The sequence below is a fragment of the Pan troglodytes genome, chromosome 1 (genome assembly GCF_028858775.2).
Source record: "Pan troglodytes isolate AG18354 chromosome 1, NHGRI_mPanTro3-v2.0_pri, whole genome shotgun sequence".
In the NCBI taxonomy this organism is placed as follows: domain Eukaryota; kingdom Metazoa; phylum Chordata; class Mammalia; order Primates; family Hominidae; genus Pan; species Pan troglodytes.
In genome coordinates, this window is record NC_072398.2 from 178472262 (window position 1) to 178485826 (window position 13565).

At 40.1% G+C, this 13565-nt stretch overlaps 1 protein-coding gene across 50 annotated transcripts in view; it reads left to right on the plus strand.

Moving 5' to 3' along the window:
- TUT4 (terminal uridylyl transferase 4) overlaps nt 1–13565 on the plus strand; it is a 129988-nt gene that overhangs the window by 20713 nt on the left and 95710 nt on the right. For all 50 annotated transcript variants that reach the window (XM_054667004.2, XM_063817524.1, XM_016918374.3 and 47 more), the window contains one exon: nt 6240–7050. In XM_054667004.2, coding sequence (XP_054522979.1) covers nt 6333–7050 — 718 coding nt within the window. In that variant the 5' untranslated portion in view covers nt 6240–6332. The remainder of the gene's footprint in view (nt 1–6239; nt 7051–13565) is intronic.

Genomic DNA, 13565 nt, shown 5'->3' on the forward strand with positions numbered 1-13565 from the left:
TAGCTAAGGCCGGGCGTGGTAGCTCATGCCTGTAATCCCGGCACTTGGGTAGGCCAAGGCAGCAGGATCGCTTGAGCCCAGGAGTTCGAGACAGCCTGGGCAACATGGTGAGACCCTGTCTCCATAAAATTTTTTTAAAAATTGCCAGGTGTGGTCGTGTGTGCCTGTGAGGCTGAGGTGGGAGGCTCGCTTGAGCCCAGGGGGTCAAGGCTGCAGTGAGCCATGACTGCACGCAACTGCACTCCAGCGTGGGTGACAGAGTGAGATACTGTATTAAAAAAAAAAGCTAAAACAAAACAAGAAGTATTATCTTAAGCATGTTATTTAGAAATATGGAGATAAATAAAAATAATTGAAAGTAGGTAGTTGCTTCTGAGGAGAGAAATTGGGAGTTGGCAAGAGAGTACTGTTTTTCAACCATGTAAATGTATTTGTTTTATTAAAAACAGATTAGAGGCAGGTGTGGTAATCCCAGCACTTTGGGAGGCCGAGGCAGGCAGAACATGAGGTCAGGACCATCCTGACCAACATGGTAAAACCTCGTATCTGCTAAAAATACAAAAATTAGCTGGGCGTGGTAGCACACGCTTGTAGTCCCAGCTACTCAGGAGGCTGAGGCAGGAGATTTGCTTGAACCTGGGAAGTGGAGGTTGCAGTGAGCTGAGAGTGCACTCCAGCCTGGCAGCAGAGTGGGATTCTGTCTCAAAAAAAAAAAAAAAAAAAAAAGATGAGAAAAGACAGTCTCAACTGTTCAGATAGGAAGTAAAAACATAAATAGGTTTAAGTGCTAAGTGCTGTGAGAAAAGTAAAAAGAGTTCATTAAGAAGAGGCATACTTATCTGAGCCCACCCTGGGTAGGAGGGTGGAGGAGTAGGTTATGGAAAGCTTTCTGAAAGAGAGACATTTCCTAGTTATATTGTAGACAACATAAAGTATGATGCAATTAAACATCTTTTGGATTTCATGTATTTTTAAAGTGTGAACAATTAAAAATAATTCAGATTACTTTTAAAAAATCCATTTAACGCATTTATTGGGTGCCTACTTTGTATTAGGCACTGTGGTATGCCCAGAAGATGTAATGATAAGCAAAATCAGAAATGATTTCTTACCTCATAGACTTGAGAATCTCATGGGGAGACTGACATGAATCAGATTGTTCACTGTAAGACTGTACAGAAGTCCCTTCGTTTCTGCTTTCAGGATCACTTTCAGGATCACTTCTTACAGCCATGGTTCATTAAGTGTGGCCCCCCAGTCCAGCCACATCAGCTGGGAGGATCGTCTTAGCCCAGGAATTCGAAGCTGTAGTGAGTTAGAATGGCATCACTGCACCCCAGCCTGGGTGACACAGGGAGACCCTGGCTCTGAAAAAAAAAAAGTACTTTTTCTTGATAATTATTAAGATATAGTTGGTTATTTAAGGTTAGAATTTCATTTAATACCCATTTACCACATTCTAAAAATGTAACCAAGAACTAGAGGTTAGTTCTGATAATATTTTTTTCCATGATTTGAGGTTATTTGAATTCTGTTATTTTTATTTGTTTCAACCAAGTAAAGTGTGCAGGGGAAGCAGTGAGCCTTCATTTCTTTTCTTTTTTTGAGACAAGTTCTGGCTCTTATCACCTAGCCTGGAGTGCAGTGGTGCTATCTCAGGTCACTGCAACCTCTCCCTCCTGGGCTCAAGCCATCCTCCTACCTCAGCCTTCCAAGTAGCTGAAACTACAGGCGCATACCACCACACCTGGCTAATTTATGTATTTTCTGTAGAGACAGGGTTTTACCATGTTGCCCAGGCTGGCCTCGAACTTGCGAGCTCAAGCAATCAGCCTACCTCAGCCTCCTATGCAGCTGAGATTACAGGTGTGAGTCACTGTTCCCAGCTGAGCCTTATCTTCAAAATACTCTCTCCTCAGAGAGAACTTCATTTCTAGGAATTACAGCTTTTTGGGGAAAATTTTGTACTCTTGATAGCTTCAAAGAAAAAATTGAAAATAGCAATTTTGTGATAAAATTTTTGAGGCAATAAGACATTGGCTACTCTTACAAGAAAAGATGTGGGGGCGATTATCGTTAATTATAACTTAATTGTACTTTTACAAATAAAGAGTGTAATTGGATTGTTTGTAACTCAAAGGATAAATGCTTGAGGGGATGGATACCCCATTCTCTATGATGCGCTTGTTTTACGTTGCATGCCTGTACTGGAACATCTCTTGTACCCCATAAATATATACACCTACTGTGTACCCTTAAAAAGTAAAAAATAAAGGTGAGGAAGATGAGAAAATACAGTCTTTTTCATAACACATATTCCTATTAGCAATTTTTTTTTTTTTTTTTTTGAGATGGCATCTCACTCTGTCACCCAGGCTGGAGTGCAATGGCGTGGTCTCGGCTCACTGCAACCTCCTATTAGTAATTTAAATGTATTTTTAGTTATATGAAAAATTACTCAAAGTGGCTGACGCAGTGGCTCATGCCTGTAGTCCTAGCAGTTTGGGAAGCCGAGGCAGGAGGATCGCTTAAGCTCAGGGCTTCGAAACCAGCCTGGGTGAGATAGCGAAATCCTGTCTCTACAAAAAATACAAGAATTGGCTTGGCATGGTGGCACACACCTGTAGTCCCAGCTAGTTGGGTGGCTGAGATGGGAGGATTGCTTGAGCCTAGGGAGGTCAAGGCTGCAGTGAACCGTAATTGTGCCACTTTACCCCCCAACCTGAACGACAGAGCAAGACCATGTCTCAAGAAAGAAGAAGAAGAAAAAGATTACTCAAAATGAAAACCTGTAAATTTTCTGAGCCTGGGACTCTCCAGGTACATTGATCTATATTAGGTACATTGATTTTTTTCTTGTTTTAATCTTTGTAGCTTTTGTTTATGTATACAAACTTGATTTATGGAGTATTTTTTAAGTGGATGAATAAATTGTCTAAAATGTTTTACAAGCAAAATTGTGAATCAGCATTGTTATTTCAAATCTTTGTTGTTTTATGGCTTTTGTCAGATGACATCTACAAAATTATTAAAGAATCGTTATAGCAGACTAGCATTAAAAATTTAAAGATATTTTGGTTACTAGACAAGGTAAAACTAATCTTTCAGAAATATAACTCATTTTAATTTTTGAAACAGAGCTCATTTTAGTTTTTAAAATGAGGAACCTGCAGCAGTTCTCACAAGAATTTAGAAATAGTCATATGTTTTGACAACTTTTCTGACAGTTATGTAAAACACCTTATCAAGAATAATAAAAGCAAAATGTATTAATTAAACAAATTCATATGTATAAAATTAGGAGCAAAAGCATTCTTTTGCAGTTGTAAGTTTCTATAGCTTTTACTGGAAAATGTTAGTCAAAATATTAATGGTGAAAATGTAGTGTGGTTTAAAATTTTTTTTAATTAAAAAATTTTAAAAAATACTTTGCTAGACTCCAACTGACACCATATCTAGTGTGGTTTTGACTTTAATTTTCATTATAATAATTTAGAAAGAAGAACCTAATACATTTTTAAAGTAAAAGACAGTATTACTCTGGAAAAGCAAGGCAGAGAATGTAGAGGACTGCACTATAAAGAAGAATTATTGGCCAAGTGTGGTGGCTCATTCCTGTAATCCCAGTGCTTTGGGAGACTGAGGTGGGAGGGTCACTTGAGGCCATGAGTTTGAGACAAGCCTGGGCAACATAGTGAGACTTTGTCTCTACAACCAAAAAAAATTAGCCAGGTGTGGTGGTGTGCGCCTGTGTTCTTAGCTGCTTGGGAGGCTGAGGCAGGAGGATCATTTGAGCCCAGGAGTTCCAGGCTGCAGTGAGTGATTATTAAAGAGTGAACTCTTTATTTTAGGTAGGATTTTTTTGTTTATATGATGTAAAGTTATATGATAGAGATGTTTACCTAAATTTGTAATTTAGTAAATCAACCAAGTAAAATCAAAGATGGTACATTTTAATTCTATGCAGTTTGCTTTTGCTGGCAGAAGGACTCTAATTTTTATTCATATTATTAATGTTTGTTTAGAAACGGATCTGAATTTAAGGTGTATAGGGCAAAGTGAATAGTAAAAAACATCCTGATTTTTTAATAAAATCACTTTTTTTTTTTTTTTTTTTTGAGACAGGGTCTCACTCTGTTGCCCAGACTGGAATGCAGGGATGCAATCTTGGCTCACCGCAACCTCTGCCTCCTGGTCTCAAGCGATCATCCCACCTCAGCCTCCTAAGTAGCTGGGACTACAGGCGCATGCCACAGTGGCCGGCTAATTTTTGTTTTCTTTGTAAAGATGGGGTTTCACCATGTTGTCCAGGCTGGTCTTGAACTCCTGGACTCAATCCGCCAGCCTCGGCCTCCCAAAATGTTGGGATTACAGGTGTGAGCCATGTGCCTGGCCTTGACATTATTATTATTATTATTATTATTATTTTTTCGAGATGGAGTCTTGCTCTGTCACGCAGGCTGGAGTGCTGTGGCGCGATCTCAGTTCACTGCAACTTCCGCTTCCCGGGTTCAAGCAATTCTCCCGCCTCAGCCTCTTAAATAGGTAGGATTTTACAGGCGCCCACCACCATACCCGGCTAATTTTTGTATTTTTAGTAGAGACGGGGTTTCATCATGTTGGCCAGGCTGGTCTTGAACTCCTGACCTTGTGATCTGCCCACCTCGGCCTCCCAAAGTGCTGGGATTACAGGCGTGAGCCACCATGCCTGGCTGACATTATTTTTTAGAACACTTTTAGGTTCACAGCAAAATTGAGCAGAAAGTGCAAAGTTGCCATATATACCCTGCATCCACACATGCATAGCCTCCCCCACTTTCAACATCTGGCACCAGAGTAGCATGTTTATTACAGTGGATGAACCTACATTGGCCTGCATTGATACCTTATCACCCAGTGTCTATAGTTTACTTTAGGGTTCATTCTTGGTAATGTGCATTTTGTATCATTATACAAATGTGTAATGACAGATATTCACTATTATAGTGTCATAGAGATTATTACTATTACTTTTTTTTTTTTTTTAACTCTTAAGTTCCTTTTTGTTGTTGTTGTTTTTGAGACAGAGTCTTACTCTGTGGCCCAGGCTGGAGTGCAGTGGTGTGATCTTGGCTCACTGCAACCTCCACCTCCTGGGTCCCGGTTCAAGCAATTCTCCTGCCTCAGCCTCCCGAGTAGCTGGGATTACAGGCATGTGCCACCATGCCCAGCTGATTTTTGTGTTTTTAGTAGAGACAGGGTTTCACTATGTTGGTCAGGCTGGTCTTGAACTCCTGACCTCGTGATCCGCCCGCCTTGGCCTCCCAAAGTGTTGGGATTACAGGCATGAGCCATTGCACCCGGCCCCTGTTGGTTTTTAAAGTATACTTCAGCGAATTCATTTGAACCCGTTTTTACTTCAAGGTGAAGAAAGTCTATTGTTTTCCCATATTTAGAGAGTCAAGTTTGAGGTAAGTTCGAGGTAGGCTAGAGGTACAAATAGATGCTAGTTGGTGGTAAAGTCTCGTGGGCAAGATTTTACCATTTAGGATTCCATAAACGGATTCATTTATAGCACATAAAGATTGGGATTCTCCATCTTTGAGATGGAGTTTCGTTCCTTCTTGTTGCCCAGGCTGGAGTACAATGGCATGATCTTGGCTCACTGCCACCTCTGCCTCCCGGGTTCAAGTGATTCTCCTGTCTCAGTCCCTGAGTAACTGGGGATTACAGGCGCACGCCACCATGCCTGGCTAATTTTTGTATTTTTAGTAGAGGCGGGATTTTATCATATTGGTCAGGCTGGTCTCGAACTCCTGACCTCAGGTGATCCACCCACCTTGACCTCCCAAAGTGCTAGGATTACAGGCATGAGCCACCACACCCAGCCAAGATTGGAATTCTTGTGTTTTCTTTATTCTGTTTCCTTTCATGTTAATTGTGATACATTCAATTGCAAGTTTTAGTTTTCTATTGAAATTCTTAAAGAAATATGAGACAACCTTTACTTCTAAAATTCTTTATTTTGGTGCTGTTTTACCACAATTACATTAGAATTCCCTTGATGAGCATTTGGCTATTTACCTAGTGCACTGTAACGCCTTCTCATATAGTTTTCTGAGTTTTGTCTTTTTTTTTTTTTTTTAACAATTTCTTCAGTTTTTAGAACAAGTTAAAAAAATTGTTTTTTAATGTCTAACCATAAAAAATTGTTTTTGCATTTTAAATAACAGATTTTTCTCTTTTTTTTAACCCAATAGTTTGCTTGCCTAAACTGGATTTGAAGCAATTTAAACTACTGGAGATCTGCCATTTTATAATATCACAATTGGAAAGAAACAGATTTTCAAATAATGGAAGAGTCTAAAACCTTAAAAAGTGAAAATCATGAACCAAAGAAGAATGTTATTTGTGAAGAAAGCAAAGCAGTTCAAGTTATAGGTAATCAAACATTGAAAGCTAGAAACGATAAATCCGTAAAAGAAATTGAGAACAGCTCTCCAAATAGGAATAGTAGTAAAAAAAATAAGCAAAATGATATTTGTATAGAAAAAACAGAAGTTAAATCATGTAAAGTAAATGCTGCCAACCTTCCAGGTCCTAAAGATTTGGGGTTAGTCCTTCGAGATCAAAGTCATTGCAAAGCAAAAAAATTTCCTAATTCACCGGTGAAAGCCGAAAAGGCAACCATTTCACAGGCAAAATTAGAAAAGGCAACCAGTTTACAGGCAAAAGCAGAAAAATCACCAAAGTCACCTAATTCAGTGAAAGCAGAAAAAGCATCCAGTTATCAGATGAAGTCAGAAAAAGTACCAAGTTCACCAGCAGAAGCAGAAAAGGGACCCAGTTTACTGTTGAAAGACATGAGACAGAAGACAGAATTACAACAGATTGGAAAAAAAATTCCAAGCTCCTTTACTTCTGTGGACAAAGTGAATATTGAAGCTGTAGAGGGAGAAAAATGTGCTCTGCAAAACTCACCACGATCTCAGAAGCAACAGACATGTACAGATAATACTGGTGATTCTGATGATAGTGCTTCAGGAATTGAAGACGTATCGGACGATTTAAGTAAGTCATTTTTTGGAGGGATTTTTGTATATTAATGTTCTTTAGATTATCCCCGGTTTAACCATTTTAATTACAAAAAGTCATGTTTATACATAATTGTTTAGCACTTTTGTTCCCATATGAAAACATCCACATTAATAATACTTGCATTAATGATTTCTTACTAGATTGATCCTTGGTGAAGCTAAAAAAAGAAAGCCTTTTCATTTATTATGGTAGGTACAAAGACTGTGCAAATAAAAATTTAGTATCTTCTTTAGTTGGTACACACATGCTCATACACATACACACTCTTGTTTAAATGGTCTTGATAATGTGTTGCTCATTCATTCACCAAATATGTATGTATTGAGTTCTTCTTATATATATATCAAGCATTTGTTTACAATGGAAAACCAAAACAAACAAACAAAAAAACCCATAGCCCTAAACTTCAAGGAAGCTTCCAGTCTGATAGGAGGGTGGTACAGATAAACAATGATTTTCAGTGCCAAAAACTTAATTGAAGTTGAGAGCACATGATTAAATAGTGAGATTTAGACTTTGGGCAGACAAAATAGGTGATATAAATTGTGAGACTGAGTATTACTGAGACTTAGTACGGCTGGAGCAGAAAGTTGAGGTTGAGAACGGCAAAAGATGCAGCTGAAAGGGAACACAGGAATATCAGGGGCTTCTAAGCCATGCCAGAAAGTTTGGACTTTATCCTGAGTATTTTCAGAAGCCATTGAAGAATTTTTTTTTGTTTTTTGTTTTCTGAGACAGAGTCTTGCTGTGTTGCCCAGGCTGGAGTGCAGTGGTGCGATCTCCACTCACTGCAACCTCCGCCTCCCAGGTTCAAGCAATTCTGTCTCAGCCTCCTGAGTAGCTGGGACTATAGGCACGTGCCACCATACCTGGCTTACTTTTTTATTTTTAGTAGAGACGGGATTTCACCATATTGGCCAGGCTGTTCTTGAACTCCTGACCTTTTGATCTGCCTGCCTCGGCCTCCCAAAATGCTGGGATTACAGGCATGGAAGAGTTTTTTTTTTTTTTTTTTTGAGATGGAGTCTCGCTCTGTCACCCACGCTGGAGTGCAGTGGCACGATCTCGGCTCACTGCGAGCTCTGCCTCCCGGGTTCACGCCATTCTCCTGCCTCAGCCTCTCCGAGTAGCTGGGAGTACAGGCGCCTGCCACCACACCTGGCTAATTTTCTGTATTTTTAGTAGAGACGGGGTTTCACCGTGGTCTCAATCTCCTGACCTCGTGATCCGCCTGCCTCGGCCTCCCAAAGTGCTGGGATTACAAGCGTGAGCCACTGTGCCTGGCCTTTGGAAGAGTTTTAAGTAAAGTAATGCTGTGATCAGATTTTTAAAAAAATCCTTTTGAGTGTAATGCAGGAAATTCTTTGATAGGAACAGGACTGGAAGCAGGGATTGGTTAGGACACTTAGAGTTTACTTTGAGAACTGTTGTAAAATTCATTTTGTTGTGGGATCCTGATTTTAGTTTTAATTGTTTAGAAATATTGTCTATGTCTTTTGAGTAACTTTAATCCTGATTTTGTTTAAATTAAATAATTTATTTTATAATCTTTTTTTCCTAGTGTTTTCATGGCTGGAAAAATACAGCGTTATCTTGATGTAGAAATAAAAAGAACCTATTTCTGAATCATTATTTGCCACACTTTGAGAAACACTGGTAAAGAATTCAGAAATAGCTTGTTTTTATTTCTTGTGGTACACAGATGATGGTATATCGACAGACTTAGAAGAATTTTAATAGAGTTGACTTTATGTGTCTCAGTCTCATAATTGTATATTAAGGCTGAGGACAAGGCCAAATTTAAAAACTAAGTCAGTTTAGAGACAGAATCAAATAAGTGATAATACTGGTAATGTTTAGATATGGGAAAAATGTAAACATCATGGTACTTGAATGATTCAGGAAATAGTGGTGGTTTTTTTTTTGTTGTTTTGGTTTGGTTTTGTTTTTGAGACAGGGTTTTGCTCTGTCACCCCGGCTGGAGTGCAGTGGTGTGAACTTGGCTCCACTGCAACTTCTGCCTCCCACGTTCAAGCAATTCTCCTGCATCAGCTGGGACTACAGGTGTGCGCCACCATGCCTGGCTAATTCTATATTTTTAGTAGAGACTGGGTTTCACTATGTTGCCTAAGCTGGTCTTGAACTCTTGGCCTCAAGTGATACCCCCACCTTGACCTCCCAAAGTGCTGGGATTACAGGCATGAGCCACTACACCGGGCCAGTAAATAGTGGTGTTTAAGGTCACTTAATTGGCCAGGCACGGTGGCTCATGCCTGTAATCCCAGCACTTTGGGACGCCGAGGTGCATGGATCACCTGAGGTCAGGAGGTCGAGACCAGCCTGGCCAACATGGTGAAATCCCATCTCTAATAAAAATAGAAAAATCAGCCGGGTGTGGTGGCACATGCCTGTAATCTCAGCTACTCGGGAGGCTGAGGCAGGAGAATTGCCTGAACCAAGGAGATGGAGGTTGCAGTGAGCCAAGATCGCGCCACTGCACTCCAGCCTGGATGACAGAGCGAGAGTCTGTCTCAAAAAAAAAAAAAAGATCACTTAGTTAAGGGTCTTGTTATTTGAATTGGTGAAAAACATGATTTAAAGATTATTTATTTTTTGAGACAGAGTTTCACTCTGTTGTCCAGGGTGGAGTGCAGTGGTGTGATCTCGGCTCACTGCAACCTCTGCCTCTGAGTTCAAGCGATTCTCCTACCTCAGCCTCCCAAGTAGCTGGGACTGCAGGCGCCTGCCACCACACCCAGCTAATTTTTGTATTTTTAGTGGAGATGGGGTTTCGCCATGTTGGCCAGGCTGATCTCAGACTCCTGACCTCAGGTGATCCGCCTGCCTCAGCCTCCCAAAGTGCTGGGATTACAGGCATGAGCCACTGCCCTGGCCAAAGATTATTTTCTTTTAAAGTCAACAAAATAATTGAGATGACATAGAGAGATAGTTAAGAATATGGGCTCTGGAGTGAAATTGCATGGGTTTTGAATTCCAGCTTCTTTACTTACTTTGTAACCTTCAATAAACTGCTTATCGCTGAAAAATATGTTTTCTCATTTTTAAAAAAGTGGAGATGCTGCTGCCTATGTTATGAAGATTAAGTGAAATAATCCAGTAGAGGGTTTCATGTAGTACCGGACATGTGGGCATGCAATGGCAATGACTATCACTTATTATATTACTCCAATTAAATGCAGTTTTTACTTGTTAACATGGAGAATGAGTTGAACTAGTTTCAGGAAGCTAGCTTAAGGAAGCTAGTAGACCAAGTAGAGGTTCTTTTGGGAAACTTGGTTTAACAAATTAATAAAAATGATTTGTAGTATACAGTCATTTTTCATAAGTAAGTGCTTCTCATGTTTTAAAGAATTCTCTTTAAATTCATGTATAATATGATATGTATAGTATTAGCCTTGAAGTCATGTTTATATGTAATTGTTTAGCACTTCTTTTTTTCCCCATATGAAAACATCCAAATTAATAATGTTTGAATTAATGATTTCTTATTAGATTGATTCTCAGTGAAATAAATACAGTAAAACCTTTATATCTAGATCATTATCTTTTTTTTTGGAGACAGAGTCTTGCTCTTTTGCCCTGGCTGGAGTGCAGTGGTATGATCTTGGCTCACTGCAACCTCCACCTCCCGGGTTCAAGTGATTCTCCTGCCTCAGCCTCCTGAGTAGCTGGGATTTACAGGCACATGCCACCACACCTGGCTAATTTTTGTATTTTTAGTAGAAATGGGGTTACACCGTGTTCATCAGGCTGGTCTCGAACTCCTGACCTTGTGATCCACCCACCTTGGCCTCCCAAAGTGCTGGGATTACAGGCGTGAGCCACTGCGTCCAGCTGTCTTTTTTTTTTGTTTTTTGAGACAGAGTCACCCTGTCACCCAGGCTGGAGTGCAGTGGCGCAATCACAGCTCACTGTAACTTCTACCTCCTGGGCTTAAGTGATTCTTGTCCTTCAGCCTCCTGAGTAGCTGGGACTGCAGGCGTGTACCACTACACCCAGCTAATTTTTGTATTTTTAGTAAAGATGGGATTTCACCATGTTAGCCAGGCTGGTCTTGAACTCCTGACCTCAAGCCATCTGCCTGCCTCGGCCTCCCAAAGTGCTGGGATTATAGGCATGAGCTACCATACATGGCTAGATCATTATCTATTTGGACTTGATAGGTTATTTAGAAATTTGATTGATCTCAGTCTTCTCCATTAGGCCTAACTTTAGCTCCCACCTGGCACATCATTTTTCTTTTTGTCATTTATTCATTCATTCAATAAAATTTTGTTTTTTGGTGTCCACTACATGCCAGGAACTGAACTAGTCATTAGGAATATAGAAGTGATGGAACCGATAATTCCACTCTTATGGAGTTAATCTTCTAGTGGGATGAAACAGATAACAAACACAATAAATAAGAAAAATATGTAGTAAGTTGGCTGGGCACGGTGGCTCACGCCTGTAATCCCAGCACTTTGGGAGGCCGAGGCAGGCAGATCACCTGAGGTCAGGAGTTCAAGACCAGCCTGGCTAACATGGTGAAATCCCGTTTCTACTAAAAATACAAAAAACTAGCCAGGTATGGTGGCGTGTGCCTGTAGCAACAGCTACTCGGGAGGCTGAGGCAGGAGAATTGCTTGAACCTGGGAGGCGGAGGTTGCAGTGAGCTGAGATTGCGTCATTGCACCCCAGCTTGGACAACAAGAGCGAAACTCCATCTCAAAAAAAAAAGAAAATAAAATATAGAGAGTAAGTTAAGTAAGGTGGTTTTAAATCCTTTGAGAAAAATGAAATAGGAACGACATAGGGAATGATGCTACTGTTGGTATTGGTGGAGTTAAAGTGTCAATGAGAAAGTGACATTAGAGCAAATACTTGAAGGAAAGAGGTGAACCAGCCAGGTGAATATTTGAGGAGAGAGTGTTCTTGATCTGGGTTTCTCAAACTTTAATGTGTATATGAATTGTTTGGGATTCATATTAAAATGCAGAGTCTTGGGTCTCATTTCCAGAGTGTTTTGATTCAGAAAGCCTAGGATAAGTCCTGATAAATTGGATTTCTAATAAGCTCCCAAGTGATGCTGATGCTGCTGGTCAAGATAATGCTTTCAAGCAGCATGCACCAACTCATCTTACTTTCAGTTACATCACCCTTCATTGTGTTTTCAGTATAGTAAGCAGAATGATCCTGTTAAAATGAGTCAGATCACATTACTAGTATTTAGAGTGTTTCAGTGACTTTCCATCCATCAGAGTAAAAGCTAGTGTTCTTACAGTGGCTAGTAGAGCCTTACATGATCTGTGACACTCCCCTATTTCTCTGCCTTGCCCTCATTTGTTTACTTCTCACCCTTTCTCTCTGCTCCATCCGCATAGTTTTCTTGAATTTCCTCAACTGAGAAGATAGATATCCATATGAGGAACTTTGCATTTGCTTTTTCCTCTGCGTCAAGAACACTCATTCCCCAAATGTCCGTATGGCTAGCTCTCTTAAACTTCCTTTGCCTTCTTTTTTTTTTTTTTTTTTTATGAGATAGGGTCTCACTCTGATGCCCAGGCTGGAGTGCAGTGGCGTGATCTCAGCTCACTTCAACCACCGCCTCCCGCGTTCAAGCAATTCTCCTGCCTCAGCCTCCCAAGTAGCTGGGATTTATATGTCATAAAATTCATCCTTTTAAAGTATATACTTCTGTCTTACTGTTGGGTCAATTTTTTTTATTTAAAAAATCTAAGTATTCAAGGCCAGGTGCAGTGGCTCGCGCCTGTAATCCCAGCACTTTGGGAGGCCGAGGCGAGTGGATCACCTGTGGTCAGGGGTTCGAAAACAGCTTGGCCAACATGGCGAAACCCCGTCTCTACTAAAAATACAAAATTAGCTGGGTGTGGTGGCGCATGCCTGTAATCCCAGCTTCTTGGGAGGCTGAGGCAGGAGAATCGCTTGAACCTGGGAGACAGAGGTTGCAGTGAGCCGAGATTGCACCACTGCACTCCAGTCTGGGCAACAAGAGCGAAACTCCGTCTCAAAAAAAAAAAAAAAAGAATATTTTACTAAAAATCTAAGTATTAAGTGTTCAGTAGTTTTTATTATATTCACAAAATTGCGCTGCCATCACTATCTAATTCTGAACATTTTCATCACTCTACAAAGAAACTCCATACCCATTAGCAGTCACTATTCATTACCCACTCCTCCTCCCCACTGACAACCATGAATCTACTTTCTTTCTCTTTAGATGTACCTATTTTATATAAATGAAATAATACAATATGTGGCCTGTTGTGCCTGCCTTATTTGGCTTAGCATATTTTTTTCAAAGTTAATTCATGTTATGGCATGTATTAGTACGTCATTCCCTTTTATTGCTGAATAGTATTGCATTATATGGATATATTACATTTTGTTTGTCCATTCATCAGTTGATGGATATTTGGATTGTTTCCATCTTTTGATTATTCTGAATAATGCTGTTCTGAACATTT